General features: G+C 47.1%; 1 protein-coding gene and 1 pseudogene across 3 annotated transcripts; one reads left to right on the top strand and one right to left on the bottom strand.

The window, feature by feature from the left end:
* Positions 1–1,396: 1,396 nt before the first annotated feature.
* Positions 1,397–14,126, top strand: LOC114083932 (phospholipase A and acyltransferase 2-like). 3 transcript variants are annotated; one of them, XM_071616097.1, is made up of 5 exons: positions 1,397–1,486; positions 1,884–1,990; positions 6,445–6,553; positions 9,889–10,157; positions 13,811–14,126. In XM_071616097.1, the coding sequence occupies exons 2-5, from the start codon at positions 1,982–1,984 to the stop codon at positions 13,910–13,912; spliced, it is 489 nt and encodes a 162-aa protein (XP_071472198.1). In that variant the 5' UTR covers positions 1,397–1,486; positions 1,884–1,981; the 3' UTR covers positions 13,913–14,126. The 3 variants fall into 3 exon arrangements, with proteins under 3 accessions (XP_071472198.1, XP_071472199.1, XP_071472200.1); XM_071616098.1 differs by having other exon boundaries at positions 1,468–1,486; positions 1,843–1,990; XM_071616099.1 differs by lacking the exon at positions 1,397–1,486 and adding an exon at positions 1,524–1,542.
* On the bottom strand, positions 3,183–5,095 carry LOC114083933 (protein FAM161A pseudogene; annotated as a pseudogene).
* Positions 14,127–15,327: the final 1,201 nt, after the last annotated feature.

Raw genomic sequence — 15,327 nt, 5'->3', positions numbered from 1 at the left:
CAAGTACTAGCACGAGGACTGTGACCTTTCTTTTGCCTTCACCCTGCACACTATAGAGATCGTCCCTGTGCCCACCTCACCTGCCATCCCTTCAAGTCCTCCTGCTTAGAAAATGGAGCTGTGATATCATTAAAAGTGGCTGGCACCCAGGGCTGGACTTATGGCTCAGGGGTAGAATGTTTGCCTGGCATGTGTGAGGCTCTGGGATTGATCCTCAGCACTGCATATGGATAAATTAATTAATTTAAGATCCATTGACAATTAAAAAAATGTTTAAAAAAAATCCCAAAGTGGCTGGCACTGATGGGCCAAGTGAGATCACCTAGTCAGTCACCCAAAAATGTCCAGTGTGGCCAAGAGGAGCCAGCCCACATGACTCTGGCCAATTTGTATGTGAGGGAATTAGCCGAGCCCACCCCTGCTCTTTCCCTCCGGAATGAGGATGGGGAAGACCTTGAGGAGCGTCCCTCTGCAACCCCAAGGACATTGGCCTGGAGGGGCTGAGAGAGGCCACATATCCACAGGAACAGTGTAGGCTGCAGGAGTAGCAGGTCTGCAGTGACACTGTGGATTCTGAACACGGAGTCTCCCAGTTTTGGTTCCAGCCCCCGGTGTGCTCACCCCACAGCTCTGTTTTCCCGAGAGCCCGAAGAGAGCATCGGGCTGGTCCTTGCTTCCTCCCCAAGCCTCACAATGTGTATGCTGAGCTTGTAGTGGCACCCTCTTTCTCCACAGAAAGGTCTTAACTGGGCTTCTCCAGAAATCTTCACCATGGCTGATTTTAAGACTGTCAGCAAAAGAGTCTCTGCAAAAGAGTTCAATGTCTATAAACTCCCTATTTTCATGTCGCCCTGTTTTACTTGGCCACTGGCCGAGAAGATACCAGCACTCCAGGTGCTGGTTATTCTCTTACTAGTTTTTCACAAACATATCCAGTATAGTACTTTGAAGAAATGTGCAAACAAGGCCTCTGGCCTTGGGCTGAGCTTCACAGAGATGTCTACATTTTTAAGATAAGTTACTAATTGGGCTCCATGGTAACAGCTGGCAGGGGGAGGAAAGAAAGGGGAGAAGAAGCTCTCCCCCTCTCAGTCACTGTCCTTGAAGGGTTAACTTGCCCAGAACAGTGAAAGAAAAAGCTGCTTCTATGTGAACTTCTGCAGACTGTGAACTTCTGAGCCCCTCCCCTTACATGCTGGGTATAAAACTCTGAAACTCTCTGAACTTGGCATTCAGGGAATTGATTGATTACAGCAATAGCTGTGCCCTCTCAACCTGGCTGCAGCCAAATAAAACTGTTTCCTTTCTCTTCGGTGCTTTGCCTCTTTTGTCCCTACAACAAGCTGCCCCCAGTCCCTCCCACCCCTTGCTGTCTGGACTGCCCAGGATGTGACGTGGATAAATGGGTGTCAGAAGAGAGACACTAATTTGGGGCTTGGGTGGGGTAGCACACTGGTGTCTCAAAGCAGCAGCCTCTTCACACCAGGTAGTAAGGGTTTGGGTTTCCTGTTGGGCTACAATGAATGCACTTCTGACCTGGGGGTGAGAGGAAGGGTCGGGTTTTTTCCATTTTTCTGGCTGCGCAGGCTCCCTGGGTTTTAAGGATGTGGGAATGTGTGTCTGGTAGTCTGTTTCTGGTGGTGTAATTGGTTTTGAAGTGTGATTGGTCAAAAGGTTTGCCTGTTTTGGAGATGTTCCTTCTACTTGGGGATTTTGGAATGTTCCCCTGACCAGAGATTTTACCAAATCTTTCTGAATGCACACTGAGCTCTGCTCTCTCTCCCCACCGGCTGATTTCCATATCTAACTGTCTCTGGACATGTGCCCTGCACTTTTTCGAAGATTAAAATTTTTATGTGAACTTTGATCTACATTTCCACTAGTTGAAGGCTTGGATAGGTGGAATTAAGGAAAAATAAACTCAAAGCGAAAAGAAGTCTGGACATCCAGCCAGCAACACACCACACTTGTGGACAGAAGAATGACTTTGGTAAGTCTCCAGAAAGGGTTTTAAAGCTTTCATTTTAAAAGCAATAGTGACAGTCTTTTAGCAGGGGCAGAGGGCTGCAGGTCTGGGGCTCTCGCACAGCAGGAAAGGAACCCTGGTTTGGGTCCAAGAGCCCTGAGGCTTCCCTGCCTCAGCTGCTGTGTGGGGTTTGGTCTCCTGAGTGCTGCCCCCCCCCACCTCACTGAAGGCTTTTGTTTACCCAAACCAGGTCCAGAAACACCTTGTGAAGGAGGAAATCCAGAGTGAGATTCCAGTTTAAGATCAGAGTGGGGAGTGTCCAAAGTTGGAGGGGGGTTTAGATTCCAAAGCCTTTAGTTCTGTTTTTATTTTAATTAATTCCACAATAATATGTGAAAGTATTTCCCTTGTTTAAGAAACCAAAAGCAGAAAGGGGCCAGAGGGTGGGAGGAGGGGAGAGAAGGGGGAAGTGTTAGGGAGTGATATCGGCCAACATAATTGCTATATGGGGTGCATGTGTATAGGCAACAAAACCCTCATCATTATGTTCAAGTGTAATGGACTAATAAGAACATGTGGAAAGAGAATTTTTAAAATTTTAAAAATAAAGAAACTGAAAGTAAAGTCGAAGCCATGAGCATGAAGGACGGCAGCCCTTCTCCCAGGCTCCCTGCACTCTCTCCTTCCCCACAAGCAGCTTGGGGTGCACTCTGCCAGACCTGTTTCTATGCAAATGTACACAGCTACCTTATAAGTGTTGTTTTATAGCTTTAGGTTTTGTTGTAGTTTTTCTACAATTAATTAAATATCTTTATTGATTCATGCTTTCTAGAAAATATTTTAATTATATGATCAAAGGCCAATACTTTCCTAAGCCATTTTTCCCACCAAATATAATAATGTATATTTTTACAACTAATCAATTTGTAACAGCTGTGATCCCCAAACCTTTGTTTTCCCCCAAACGCTTCTTAACAAGATAAGATCAGAGTTGCAAACAGACCATAAGTAGCAATAAAAAAAATCTAAACAGGCAAAGCCTTACTCCCATTGACCCAATTATCACCACTCAGTTGGACCCAGCTTTTAGGCTTTGTTCAACAGCCCTACACCAAGGTGTCCCAGGGATGTTCTCAGCATCACAAGTGCAGCTGCTGACGTTCTGGTGCCGCAAACGACCACAAAGGCGCCGAGGGGAGACCTTGCCCATTCCATTTCATTCTTGGACAGAGTTCTCTTCTGCACTTTCTCCATCATTTTCATCTTTTTCTTACAAGAATCTTGACTGTTGATATCAATAAAATAAAAAAATAAGAGTTTTTCTTTTTCATTCTCTCTCCTATTTTTTCCTTCTTCATTAAAGCTTTCATTATCTTCAGTGGAACTTTTTGTTTCTTGATTGTCGAACTTTTCAAATACTTTTCCACTTTGGCCTTTCTTTGATACAAACTTATCGGATATTCCTAGTGCCTTTCGGGTGTTAGAATAATGCTTTTCTGCTGCCATTCTTGCAATTTTCTGAGCAACTCCAACAGTAGTGGCCTCTACTTAAGTTTTTCTTCTCTCTCTTGTACATCTCGTCGGTATTCTCATCCTTTCCTTTTCACTCTTTCCTATGGCTGTTCCCATCCTCTGGAAGACACTGTGGCCCGGGAAGGGGGCGGCTACAAGGCATGGTCTTTGCACTTGCACTTCTTCCTGATGTCTTATGCCATGGAGACTGATAAGGCCATGTGTTTCCGATTTTCTTCATCTGCTCTAATGTCCGTCAAAATGGTTTCTCTTTCAGCAGATGCCCTTGAGGATGTGCAAAGATCAGGGGGTTTACTGACAGTTAAGAGTTTTGGACACTTGGGTTCTGAGAAGCCTTTCTTATATGTCTCAGGAAGGTCTTCAACCTCATGAAAGTGGCTTTGAGTTTACACCTTAACCTTCCAGCCTATTCGGGACCCTTAGAATGCCTGCAAGCTGGCTTATAGGGCACAGGGGACGCCTTGGCTGCATCTTAATGTTTCTATAGCACCCTTCTTCTTTTATCTTGTCACTGGTAGTTGAATCATAAGTAGACCGAGGTATGGGTCTAGTTTAAATGGATTTTCTTTTTCTTTTTAGATCTAAAAAAGTCTCTCAGCTGCTTTTTCCAGGCTGTTTGCAATAAACTTGCAATAAACTTAAATGGCTTTTGTGAGTTCAGAAGAGCTTCTTTGTTTTCCTCCTTCCTAGACCTCCTCCATTCTTCTTTTAGCTTGGCCATATCGTGAGAAAGGAGGAGAAGGACACGTACAGGAACTGGGGTGGCTCAGAGTTTCTTCCTACTTTCCGAATCTGCTTCTTGTTTTTTGTTTGTTTGTTTGTTTGTTTGTTTGTTTTTGAGCAGTTGATGTGCCATTTCAATATTTGATGGATCTCGATATCATGGCCTCTTCTTTTTTCTTCTGTTCTCTACTCATCATCTGAAAAGGCACAGGTACTGTATCCTAGGAACCCATTCTTTCTTTTTCTTCCTTGTTTTTTTCATTTCCTTGGAAGTCAACATCTTCATACTGAATAGAATCTTTAACACAAAATTCTGTCCTTAGCATAGTTCATCATTGTGTATCTTTCTAGATTGGGCATGTCCTCCTGAAAGGAAGAAGTATGCAAGGAGGATGCTCAGCCTAAGTCAGGCTCTGAAGGTGTCCTCGTTAATGGAGCAGGTAGACGGGAGTTCTTTTCTCATGTAGAGCTGGAAGAGACACGAGGAGCATCTTCCTTGGCAATCACTGGCTGAACTTCCTTTAAATTTATCTTGATACATTTTTTTCCCTAATTTTGCCATAGTTTCTAGCTTCATCTCTCCTAGCTTCCTGAAATACTCTTCATTAGAGTGGTAAATATCAGAAAAGTGCACAGTGTCCTCATGGTTCACACGCTCATCCACTCCAGAAAAGTTGGTGTTAAAATCAGCTGACACCTGCACGGACCACAACACCTTCTCCTCCTCTTCCTCCTCCAATACCAACACCACTGCTGCCGCCAGGGCCCCTAGGGGTCTTTGTGTTCCCACTGGGCGACCCACGTTCCAGTGTTGGGAGCTACCAGCATGTGGAAACTGGAGGCCCCTATCCCAAATCTCAGTGCTATGGCCATCACCTGCCTCCGAGGCCTGAGCGTCACAGCTGGTCCCCCTCGGGTTTATTGTGGTTTTTAATTGATTCCCTGAGTACAGTTCATCTAAGACATACTTCAATCTTCCCCTTTACTTAATTGTGTTTACTAGAACCAGTTTGATGCATTTCACTACATGTGTGATTATATATCTATCTATCTATCTATGTATTTATTTTCAGTGCAAGGGATTAAGACCAGGACCTTGTGCAAGCTAGGCAAGTGCTCTACCACGGAGCCTTTTTTAATCTTCATTATGAGGCCAGGTCTCTCTAGGTGGCCCAAGCTGGCCTAAAACATGTGATGCTCCTGCATGGCCTCCCAAGTCACTGGATTACAGGCATGCCTGACCATTGATGGCAGGTATTACCTTTCTGAATAATAAAATTAACCAACTTTTGGTCAAGCTGACTACTGATCCTTGGTGCCAAGGACTTGAACTCCCAGGAGATCTCCCACCACCTCCAGGCAGCTGCACCCTCACCTGTCTCTGCAGCAGCTCAGCTCCCTGGCAGGGTGAACTGGGCCAGAGGCTGGGCTCAGCTGAGTTTGGGGAGGACAGCTGGTTGCCTCAGAGTGTCCCAGAAATACAACTCACTCGTGTGAACTTCAGAAGAGATCCCCTCCCCCTCTGACTCCCAACCACATCCTGTCTTTCTTTTTCTTGATTTTTGCTTAGAGCCCAGACTCCAGCTGCCCCAACTTGTCTGGGATCTTCTGGGATTGTTCAGGCATAAATGTTGGAAACCCTGAGATCTCGGTTTCCTCTGGCTCTTCTGCTCTCTAGGCAAGTCACCTAACCATCCTGGGACCCATTCTCCTCAACTGTCCAGGAGGGTGACTGTAGTTCTTACTTGAAGGAGTGGTAGACAGTGGGGTGCAAGTGTTCTGCAGTGTTTGGCAGGTTAGGCTCTGTACGTGGGCTCTCTGTAACTCAAAAGCATCACTGAGGCCTGGGCATATGGCTGGTGGCCCTTAATGAGTCATTATAGACCTTCTTGGGAATCTTATCATCGTTTTCTCATAGAAATATTCTCTGTGCATAAAATGTGCTCTCTGCAGCTGGAGCCCAGAGGCTCCATCACTGCCCCACATTTCCATACTGTAGAACCACTAGTACCTCAAAGACAATCTCTGACCCGAAGTCCTTTAGAGCTTTCCAGGCTAGCAAGCATATGGTAAATGAAAAGAAGAGGCTCAACCTGTGTGGGATTCCTACAAGTGATGAGGACAGGGATTCTGTAGGCCTGGGCTGGGGCTTCTTGCAGGTCAGGTTCTAGAACATTCCATAAAAAGGCCCCCTCAAACTGTGTCTGCTTTTTCGGTTGCAGGATGGAAAACAACCAAAACTTGGAGACCTAATTGAAATTTCTCGATACTGCTATCAGCATTGGGCCATCTATGTGGGAAATGGCTATGTGGTCCATCTGGCTCCACCAAGTAAGCCTGGTTTCTCTATTGAACACAAGGGCTGAGATCGAAGAGTACGAGCACAGCCACAGTTATGTGCTGGTCCTCACACTGGCTGGCACAGCAGGCACTCAGTCAGCATTTACTGAAGGAATCATGCTCCTTCCCTCTGGCAGTATCTACTGCTAGTCCTACTTATCAGTGAGCTCAGGGAGAGAATAGTGACCATTTTTTCATTCTACAGTGGAGTTCAGTCCCATGTGAACCTCTTTGGCTAATAGCATCCCTCCAAATGTTCAGTACACTGTGTATGTAGAGTTCTGCAAGGTCAAACAATAATAGAAAGAATTAATGCTTCCAAGAGTTTATACCTGACTGCAGAGTGCAATGGACAGGTGTGGGGCTCCAACCTCCCCAGGGCCAGCCTGGAATCCTGCTCCTCTGCCTCCTGACTGTGGGACCTGAGTGTGTGGCTTCACCTCAGTCAGTTGAGCTCCACTTCAGAAGAGCAGGGATAGGAATTCCTGTCTCCCAGGCCATGAGGGAGAGAAATGAAGAAGGGCAGAGAGAGCCTGTGCAGGGCCTGGCCAGGTGTGGGCCTCCTCCCTGTCTGTCCCAGCATCATGGCTTTAAGGGACACGCGGACATGCTGGAAACCCCACTTACCTGCACACAGAGGAACATTGTCCAGTCCTTCAAGTCACTAGTAGAGCTGGTGTGCACATGCACCTGTGTGCACATAAGGAAGTCAGTCGAGTGAGAGACATTGAGACCTTCTGTGGCACCTACAGCAGCTCACAAACTCAGAGACTTTGAACAGAAAATGACAAAGAGCTCAGCTCACAGCAGTGCTCAAACTCAGTTGTTAAAGCATCATTGAGGGAGTGCATTTGTCCCTGAGCCTGGCCACTAGGAACCTGCCCCCCTTAGGCTGTGCTGCTGCGGGTGCTCCCTGGTTGGTGTCCAACCCCTGGGACAGCAGCAAGGTCCTGCTCACAGCTGGAGAGGGAGGTCTGTCTGGGTTAGAGCTGGCTCTGGGGAAATCAGGACAGTGTCCAGTTAGGTCTGCATGAGGTGGGCCCTTTGTTCTTGTTGGTTTGTTTTGTTTGGCTGAAGCCCTGGGGATTGAACCCAGGGTGCTCTAACCATGAGCTGTACCCCAGCCCTTTTAAGATTTTATTTTGAGTCAGGGTCTCACTGAGTTGCTCGGGCTGGCCGCAGACTCACATCCTTGTGCTTCAGTCTCCTGAGTGTCTGAGATTACAGGCAGGTGCCCCACTGTTGAGAGTCATAACCAAGTCAAGATGGCCCCTGGCAGTTTGCCAGAAGGAGTGGTTTGAGAAATAACACCAGGGAGCCATTAAGATGATGTTAATTAAGTTAAGCTGTGTATAATTATTAAAATGAAGTAACGCCAGCTAGCCATTGAGATGATAGAGGTTCCTTATTGGCTAATTGCTGTATCTAGATGATGTTAATTGAATTAAGCTGTGTATAATTGTTAAGATGATGAGGATTGCTGTATCTGGATGATGTTAATTGAAACATGCTGTGTATAATCAGTTATGTGTATATATACCTTTGCTGTCCCATAATAAAACGGCTCCCGCTGTATCAACCTTCACAAGTTGCTTGTCACCCCCCAGTTATTTTGCCCAGCCAGACTGTGGCACCCCACACCATGCCTAGCTATGGTTTTGGTCTACATTCAATCTGTGGCCTCATTCACATTTCTGTTTAACAATTCCCTCCGTTGGTCAATCTGTCAGTTGGACCAGAAATGGAACTAATCCCCAAGATTATACTTCGTCTCCCGATGTTTGTCCTTCAGGGGATGCCCTAGATGGTAAACCAGGACTCCGCAGATACTTCACATTGTTTTTGTGAATACAGTTTTGGTGGCTTAGTGCTCATAGAGGTCATCTTAAGAGCACGTGGCTGCTGACAAAGTTCATGTCTCTTGAGGATACGCCACATGTAGGGAATGTTGTTAGTGCAACAAGGTGGAGAATAATACCAAGGGCCTGGAGAACATTCCAGAGCCAGGTCTCTAGGAGCCCAGAGTTAACCAATTGATTTGGGAGGTGGGTCCACTGATCACATCTCCTTGGTCACATGATGTACCTGGATCCATCCTTTAGATCTTTAAGATTCTGGGCTACAAACCTGGGTTTATTATCTTAGAAGCAGCATTTTCCCCAATAAGTGTTCCATTCCTTCCTGTTGAGCAGTTAGGCTACCCAGGACCCTTTCATTATGGAGTATGGAAGCTAAACTGCTTATGTCAGGCTGTCTTCCTTAAAGAGAATTTATGTACAGGTAGAACTTTTTCCAGGCCTTGTAGAAATATTGTTCATGGATTGTTCAAATTCAGAAACTCCCACTTAAGGGGAGAGTGTGCTAACAAAAATAACATCCAGAGTTTCTCTTCATGATCAGCTTTGGAAGTTTCTTGAAAAGATCACTTACGGAGGAATATTTTATGCATAATGATCTCAAGGTGAGAATTTGTTGGTCATTCCAAAGTCATATGCTGTTATTGGGGGTGAGAGATATCCCAGGCTGCAGCATCCAGATCCTTAGCATTGGAAATCTTTGTATATCTTATTACCACAAATAAAGAATAGTCCAATATGAAAGAGACAGAGAGAGAGAGTGTGTGTGTTTCCAGGTAGATTTCATTACTCACCACCAAGTGTATTAGGAATATCGTGATTAATCTTGGCATCTTGGCATTGGCACAATGCCAGCTTAAATGACATTGCTTTAAACCAGGTAAAAGCATAAGGCATTTTTACAAATGTGATAAAAATCTTGACAAGTTTTACCTCAATTAAATATGATTTATTCATTCTCCAGATATGCCCTGAATATTGGTCTTACCGTGTACACAGAAACACTACTACAGAAACACTCCATGTACTCACAGAGTTTCCATTAATTTCAACTATGGTTTCCATGAGTTTCTGAATAGTATATTGGAAGGTTTCATTTTCACTTTCTAATTTTATTTCTGAGTCATTCAACACTGGATTCCCCTATCTGCCATTATGAATCATATGAAAGGAATTAACAATAGAGTAAATCAAGGATCTACCAAGTCAGGTCCCATGACATTAAGATTTCCCAGATATAGGGGGAAGCAATACAGACATAATAGCTGTCCAGAGACACACCTGGGTGGATGGCTGCTTACCAGCGCCGCTCCAGCTGGGAAGGAGCACTTGTTGAAGACGCTGTCCAGGGGAGGAGGACAAAACTTCCTGAAAACCACTTCTCTCCCAATGTGCAGTGAGGCTGTCTTGATTGGGGACAGCTCTGAGACACTGTGGCCCTGCCCAGGCCTGAGTCCACTGTTTCCACAGGTGAAGTGGCAGGAGCTGGCATGAGCAGCATCATGTCCATCGTGGCTGACAGAGCCATAGTGAAGAAGGAGCTGCTGTCCGTGGTGGCCGGAGGAGACAAGTACCGGGTCAATAACAAGCACGATGACAAGTATGACCCACTGCCATCCAACAAAATTGTCAAGCAGGCAGAGAAAATGGTGGGGAAGGAAGTCCCTTATTCAGTGACAAGTGACAACTGTGAGCACTTTGTGAACACACTGCGCTATGGAGTTTCCCGCAGTGACCAGGTGTGTCCTCAGCCTGTGTCCCCTTCCCTGAGACCAGTCCATTCCCAGCTGACAGGGGCTGGGCACCTGCTGAGGGCTGGCAGTGCAACCTGACTTGGAGATTGCCCATGAGAAAGGGTCAGGGAAGCTGGCAGAGTGAGCAGTTGAGTCCAGGAGAAGGGGACCCTGGTCATGTTGGGCTCATTTTTTCTGCACAAGGTCAACAGGAAACACTTCAGTTTTCTTGAGCCACCTGGTCCCTCTCCTTACTCTGCCAGGGTCACTCTGTAGCCTGAGAGCAGCCATTGACACACATGAGGCTATTATCTTCCAATAAAACTTGATTTCTTTTCAATTATTCATTTTTGTAGAAACACATGACAGGCTAGATTTGACCAATTGGATATAGTTTTACAAGTCTTCATAAAAGAACTCAAGTGCTGAGGCTGTAAGTAGCTCAGTGGCAGAACACATGCCTGATGTGCATGCGACCCTGAGTTCTATTACCAACACCCCCTCCCAAAAAAAAAAAGACATTTTGTTGGACATTTTATTTGAAAATCAAACATTTCCAAAATCATGAATGTGGAAGATATGTACAGAATGGAATTTTTTTGCATTTTACATCTGTGATTCCAGCATAGATTTTCTTGAAAACCTTGGTGTTTCACAATTAGTTTATTTAATGACCGAATAATGCCTTTGATATAATTTCAATTGTCAAGCCAGGTGTCATTGTAAAAGTGTCAGTCAAATCAGATAATTTTTCTAGCCAGAAACTGATAGATTGCCAGGCACATTGGTGCACACCTGTAATCCCAGAAGCTCAGGAGGATGAGGAAGGAGGATCACAAACTCAGAGCCTCAATTTAGTGAGTACCTAAGCAACTTAGTGAGACCATGACTCCAGATAAAATACAAAAACAACTGGGTATGTGGCTTAGGGGTTAAGTGCCTCTGGGTTCAATCCTCAGTGCCAAAATCAAAAACAAACAAACAAACAAAAGGACAATTTTTTAGTTCAGTAGAAGGTGCTCATGCCCATGGCCATGACACCACCTCCCTTTGGTATCCTAATATCCGTGGGTGGTGGACCTGGCAGGAGGCCTCCCTCCCCAGGGCTGTGTATTATTTGGGGAGTCCTCTTGTTGGGGAGCAATGCATTCTTGAATCCTCCCTTCTTGGTGTCCAGGTATTTTTCACCTTGGCCTGTGCCCCATAATTCAGGATAGGGGAGGGTTTGGCTCTCCTTTGGTAAGGTAGGAGAAGGGCTGTGGTGAAGAGGGGAGGTGAGCAGGGAAAACCCATACCTTCTGGAAGTGAGGGCCCCAGCCCAGGCTGATAGTGGGAACGCCAGTCAGCTCTGGGCACTGGGGTGCAGTGAGACCTGCTTTGTTGCTGTGACCTTGCTGAATGGGTTCCCCTCCTGTCAGCTGTGGAGGGTAGACATATGTCTGGTGGTTTGCTGCTACGTGTGGTGTGGTGGGCTGCCTTGTAATGCATCTAAACCACTTCCAAAGGTTGTACAAACAACCCAAGGATCAGTCCCCACCCCCCGGGTGTTTTAGGGGTGGTTGGCTCTCTGCTGTTCTTCTGAGAGTTCAACTTAAGCAAGGCTGGGGCACTCAGTGGTGGCTGTACCATTTAGTTTCTCCTTGGCCTGGGGTCCCTCTTTGGGAACCTCTTCTGCAGGTATCTCAATGACTCGCCTGTCTTCTCCCTCTCACTCCTTCCTTCCCTTCTGCCCTGTCTCCATAGGAAGCTCCTCCTCTGCCTGTCTCCAGCTCTATTTCTCCTTCTCTCTCTGTGCACAGTGTGCTGTGGGCACTGCAGAACACTGGGCCCCTTGTGACTCTGTCCACAATTTGCTCTGATAGACCACTAACCTCTAGCATGGTCCCTGGCGACATGAAGCTCTGTCCCAAGGAACTTCCCAATCCCTCTTCAAATGCCTGCTTGAGAAAGTTCTGCCTTTCATGAGAATGTGCTATTTTTTTTTCCAAACAGCAGCAGATGATAGACCCAAGGCCTTCCGTCTTAGTGCATTTACTAAAATGGACTTATAATTATGAATCCTTCCTCTGATTCTATGAGGTACAGATTGATAGGTAGGAAGATCACATAGTCATAGATAGAAGTCTTACAACTCAGAAGTGTCATTCTCCAAGGTCTGAGAGTCATGCCTTTGGAATATATTCATCAGAAAAGCCAGGGCCTCCTGCCATCTCCATCAGACGATACAATCCAAACTTCATTAGTTGCCAGGCAGCACACTCAGGGGGCCTCCTTGCATTTACAGAGACCACCCTTTGTCACTTTTTGTCACCTCCCTGACTCTAAAGACACCCACCCCCCCCACCCCTGCACGCTCATCTCACTTGGAAATACTTATTAACTGCAAAAATGGTAATGGAGCTAGGCTGGCTGCCAGTGGTGACTGAATGAAGATTCTGGTCATTGCTTTGACTAGTGTCCAGCTTCATGGAGGTGATCCAAGTGTCTGTGGATAAGATGGTGCACTGCTGCCCTTTCTCTTCTCCCACCTGCACATGGTGCTGCTCCCCAGAAATCTGTCCTTGGGTCACTGATTTCACTGTTTCCTTCCCTGGCTGTGAAGGCATAAGCAGAACTGAGCCTTGTCCCTTGCCAGCTGTGTGGTTTGAGTGAGGTCTCTCCATTCATCACCGTCAGTCACCACCAACTGGAAGATGGGAATTAGAAAGCCAATCTCACAGGGTTGTTGGGAGGGCTAAGAAAAATACAGAAGCTGTCAAACGACCAGCACAGTAAGTAACTGAGAAAAAAGCCATTTTAAAAATATTTTATTAGTTCTTGATGGACCTTTATTTATTTATAGGTGGTGCTGAGAATCGAACCCAGTGGCTCACACATGCTTAGCAAGTGCTCTCCCACTGAGCCCCAGCCCCAGCCCCATCATTCTTATGGTGTTTGTGGCCCCCCTGCCTCAGTTCCACCCGTGTGCAAGGTGGGACCCCAGGTTGTGGTTGGCCATGTCAGTCAGCTCACACTGAAGCAGCAACCATCAAGGTCCCCCTCACGTCCCCACTCTGTCCTTCAGCAGGACCCCTTCCCTCTCACACACAAGCAAGGCCTCTCACTGCACAAAAGCCTGTCCTCAGCGCTGCTCCCAGTCCACCATTTGCTCAGCAGCTAAGTCACCAGGGTCCACCTGTGCCAGGCAGTGGGCTGAGCACCAGGGACACCAAGAACACCTAGGTGGGTCCCTGTCCTCAAGCCCTGGGCAGTGGGAGTTCACAGGGGTCACTTCCCAACTTGGCACCTGCTTCAAGGCTCCCAATCGGCCACCCCTGACCTAGAACATCTGAGCCCTGCCACTCTGTCCTTCCCACAGCCACCCCATGGGTTTATCATGCTTTAAACACCTCTAGGCTGCATCTTGCTTTCCTCCTTTGAGACTCCCTTTTCATACTGAGACTCAGTCCTGCATTCATTCCTTCCTGACCAGGGACTTCCTGTCCTCTCTCCTGGGTGGCCTGACCTTTTGGGATCCCCCCTCCCTGCCAGTAACTGTTTCCTCTGTGATGTGGTGAAGAGGACAGGGATCATGGGTCTCTCCTGACCTGCAGGTTCCTTGGACAAGGATCTCTGCTCAGACTCCTGATGTGACCCCGCCCCCTTGTCTTCTGTTGCAGGTGACTGACACCTTCACTGTGATTGGTACTGCATCAGTTGTCCTGGGTGTTGCTGGCCTCATTGGGATGATGCTGTACAGAAGCAAGCGGGAAAAGCAGTAAATGCAAGGCTTTATCTTGGCGGCACCAGTTACCTGGGGGGAGTTTGATCAAGCCAGTGGAAATGGTTTGGTTTACAGGTTTCACTCTTTTGTAATCATGAGCACTTGGTTTAAGTGCTCATGATTTGATTGCGGCTCAATCAAAGCATAGGAAGCTGTTTTCTGAGGGAAACGCTGCATGGTATGAATTCTATTAAAGAGCTGATTGCACAATGCTATGGTGTCAACGTTTGTGTCCCCTCCCACCCAAAATTCATATGCTGTTGCCAAATGTGATGGTGTTCGGAGGTGGTGTGATTAGGGTCAGGAGGTGGTGAGAGTGGAACTCGTATCCAGGGATTAGTGTCCCTCTAAGAAGAAGAAGAGAGACCAGAGCTCTCTTTCCCTCCCTCTGCCATGTGCAGCCCCAGTGACAAGGGGACCAACTGCCTTCCAGGAAGAAGGTCTCTAGACACCTTGTCTGACATATCTTGATCTTAGATTTCCCAGCTGCTGTGGCTTCAGTTTAGGGATCCCTTCCAAGTCTGTGTTCTAATACAGTTCCCCCGGGGACATATGATGGAGTGAGACCAGGGTAGGCAGGCAGTGGTCCTGGCACGGGGGTGTGAGAAGACACCGGGAAAGGTGGAGGGCGGCTGTGGCTGGGTGTGTAGCTCTGGTCTTCCTGTGCTGGCCTGGTGTGGAGTGGCTCTCTGTGTGGGAATTCCATGTTTGGGACTGGGGTCTACAAACTTCGTGATTGTGACATGCTTGGTGACTAGGAAGTTTCTGTGCAAAGACATAGAATGCCTGGCTGCTAGGTAGTACCTGGCGACTGGGAAACTCCTGTGCAAAAGCACAGGATGCCCGGCTGCCGTAGCACTGTCCTTCACAGGTTTGCCCTGATTCCAGAACTGGGGTGCCCAGCCTTCTCCCTCTGAGCTAAAAGGACAACTATGCAGGCGCTATCTGGTCTCCATGGTATTGCCCCTGGAGAATAGGAGCCCCGTGTTGAGGTCCATTAATGTTAAGGTCCATTTAACCTGGACCTTGTCTCAGTTAGCTAGGACTCAGGGTTGAAGAAGTACTAATTAGAATGTAGTCATGTGTTGAGAGCCACAGCCGAGTCGGGATGGTGCCTGGCATTTTGCCAGAAGGAGTGGTTGAGAGGTGATGCCAGCGAGCCCTGACACTTACCCTTGGATGTTACCACCTTCCAGGCACTTAGTAGGTTGCTCACGTCCTCACAAGCCTTCCTTTTCCGCAGCTTCCTGAGTCCTCTGGCCCAAGAGCAACCAAGTGAGGAGTTGGCCTTGGAGACAAGGACCCATCCCCTGGGCTCCAGTGGAGACAGCCTGAGCCACTTCTCCCAGAAGCATAAACCTACTGCCTGCTTTTCTAGTTGCTCTGGATAGGGGACTCCAGAGTGGGGAAGAG

This window comes from Marmota flaviventris, chromosome 9, assembly GCF_047511675.1.
Source record: "Marmota flaviventris isolate mMarFla1 chromosome 9, mMarFla1.hap1, whole genome shotgun sequence".
NCBI classification, from domain to species: Eukaryota; Metazoa; Chordata; class Mammalia; order Rodentia; family Sciuridae; genus Marmota; species Marmota flaviventris.
Note: the sequence above shows the minus strand (reverse complement) of the source record. Positions and strands in the feature narration are given on the sequence as shown.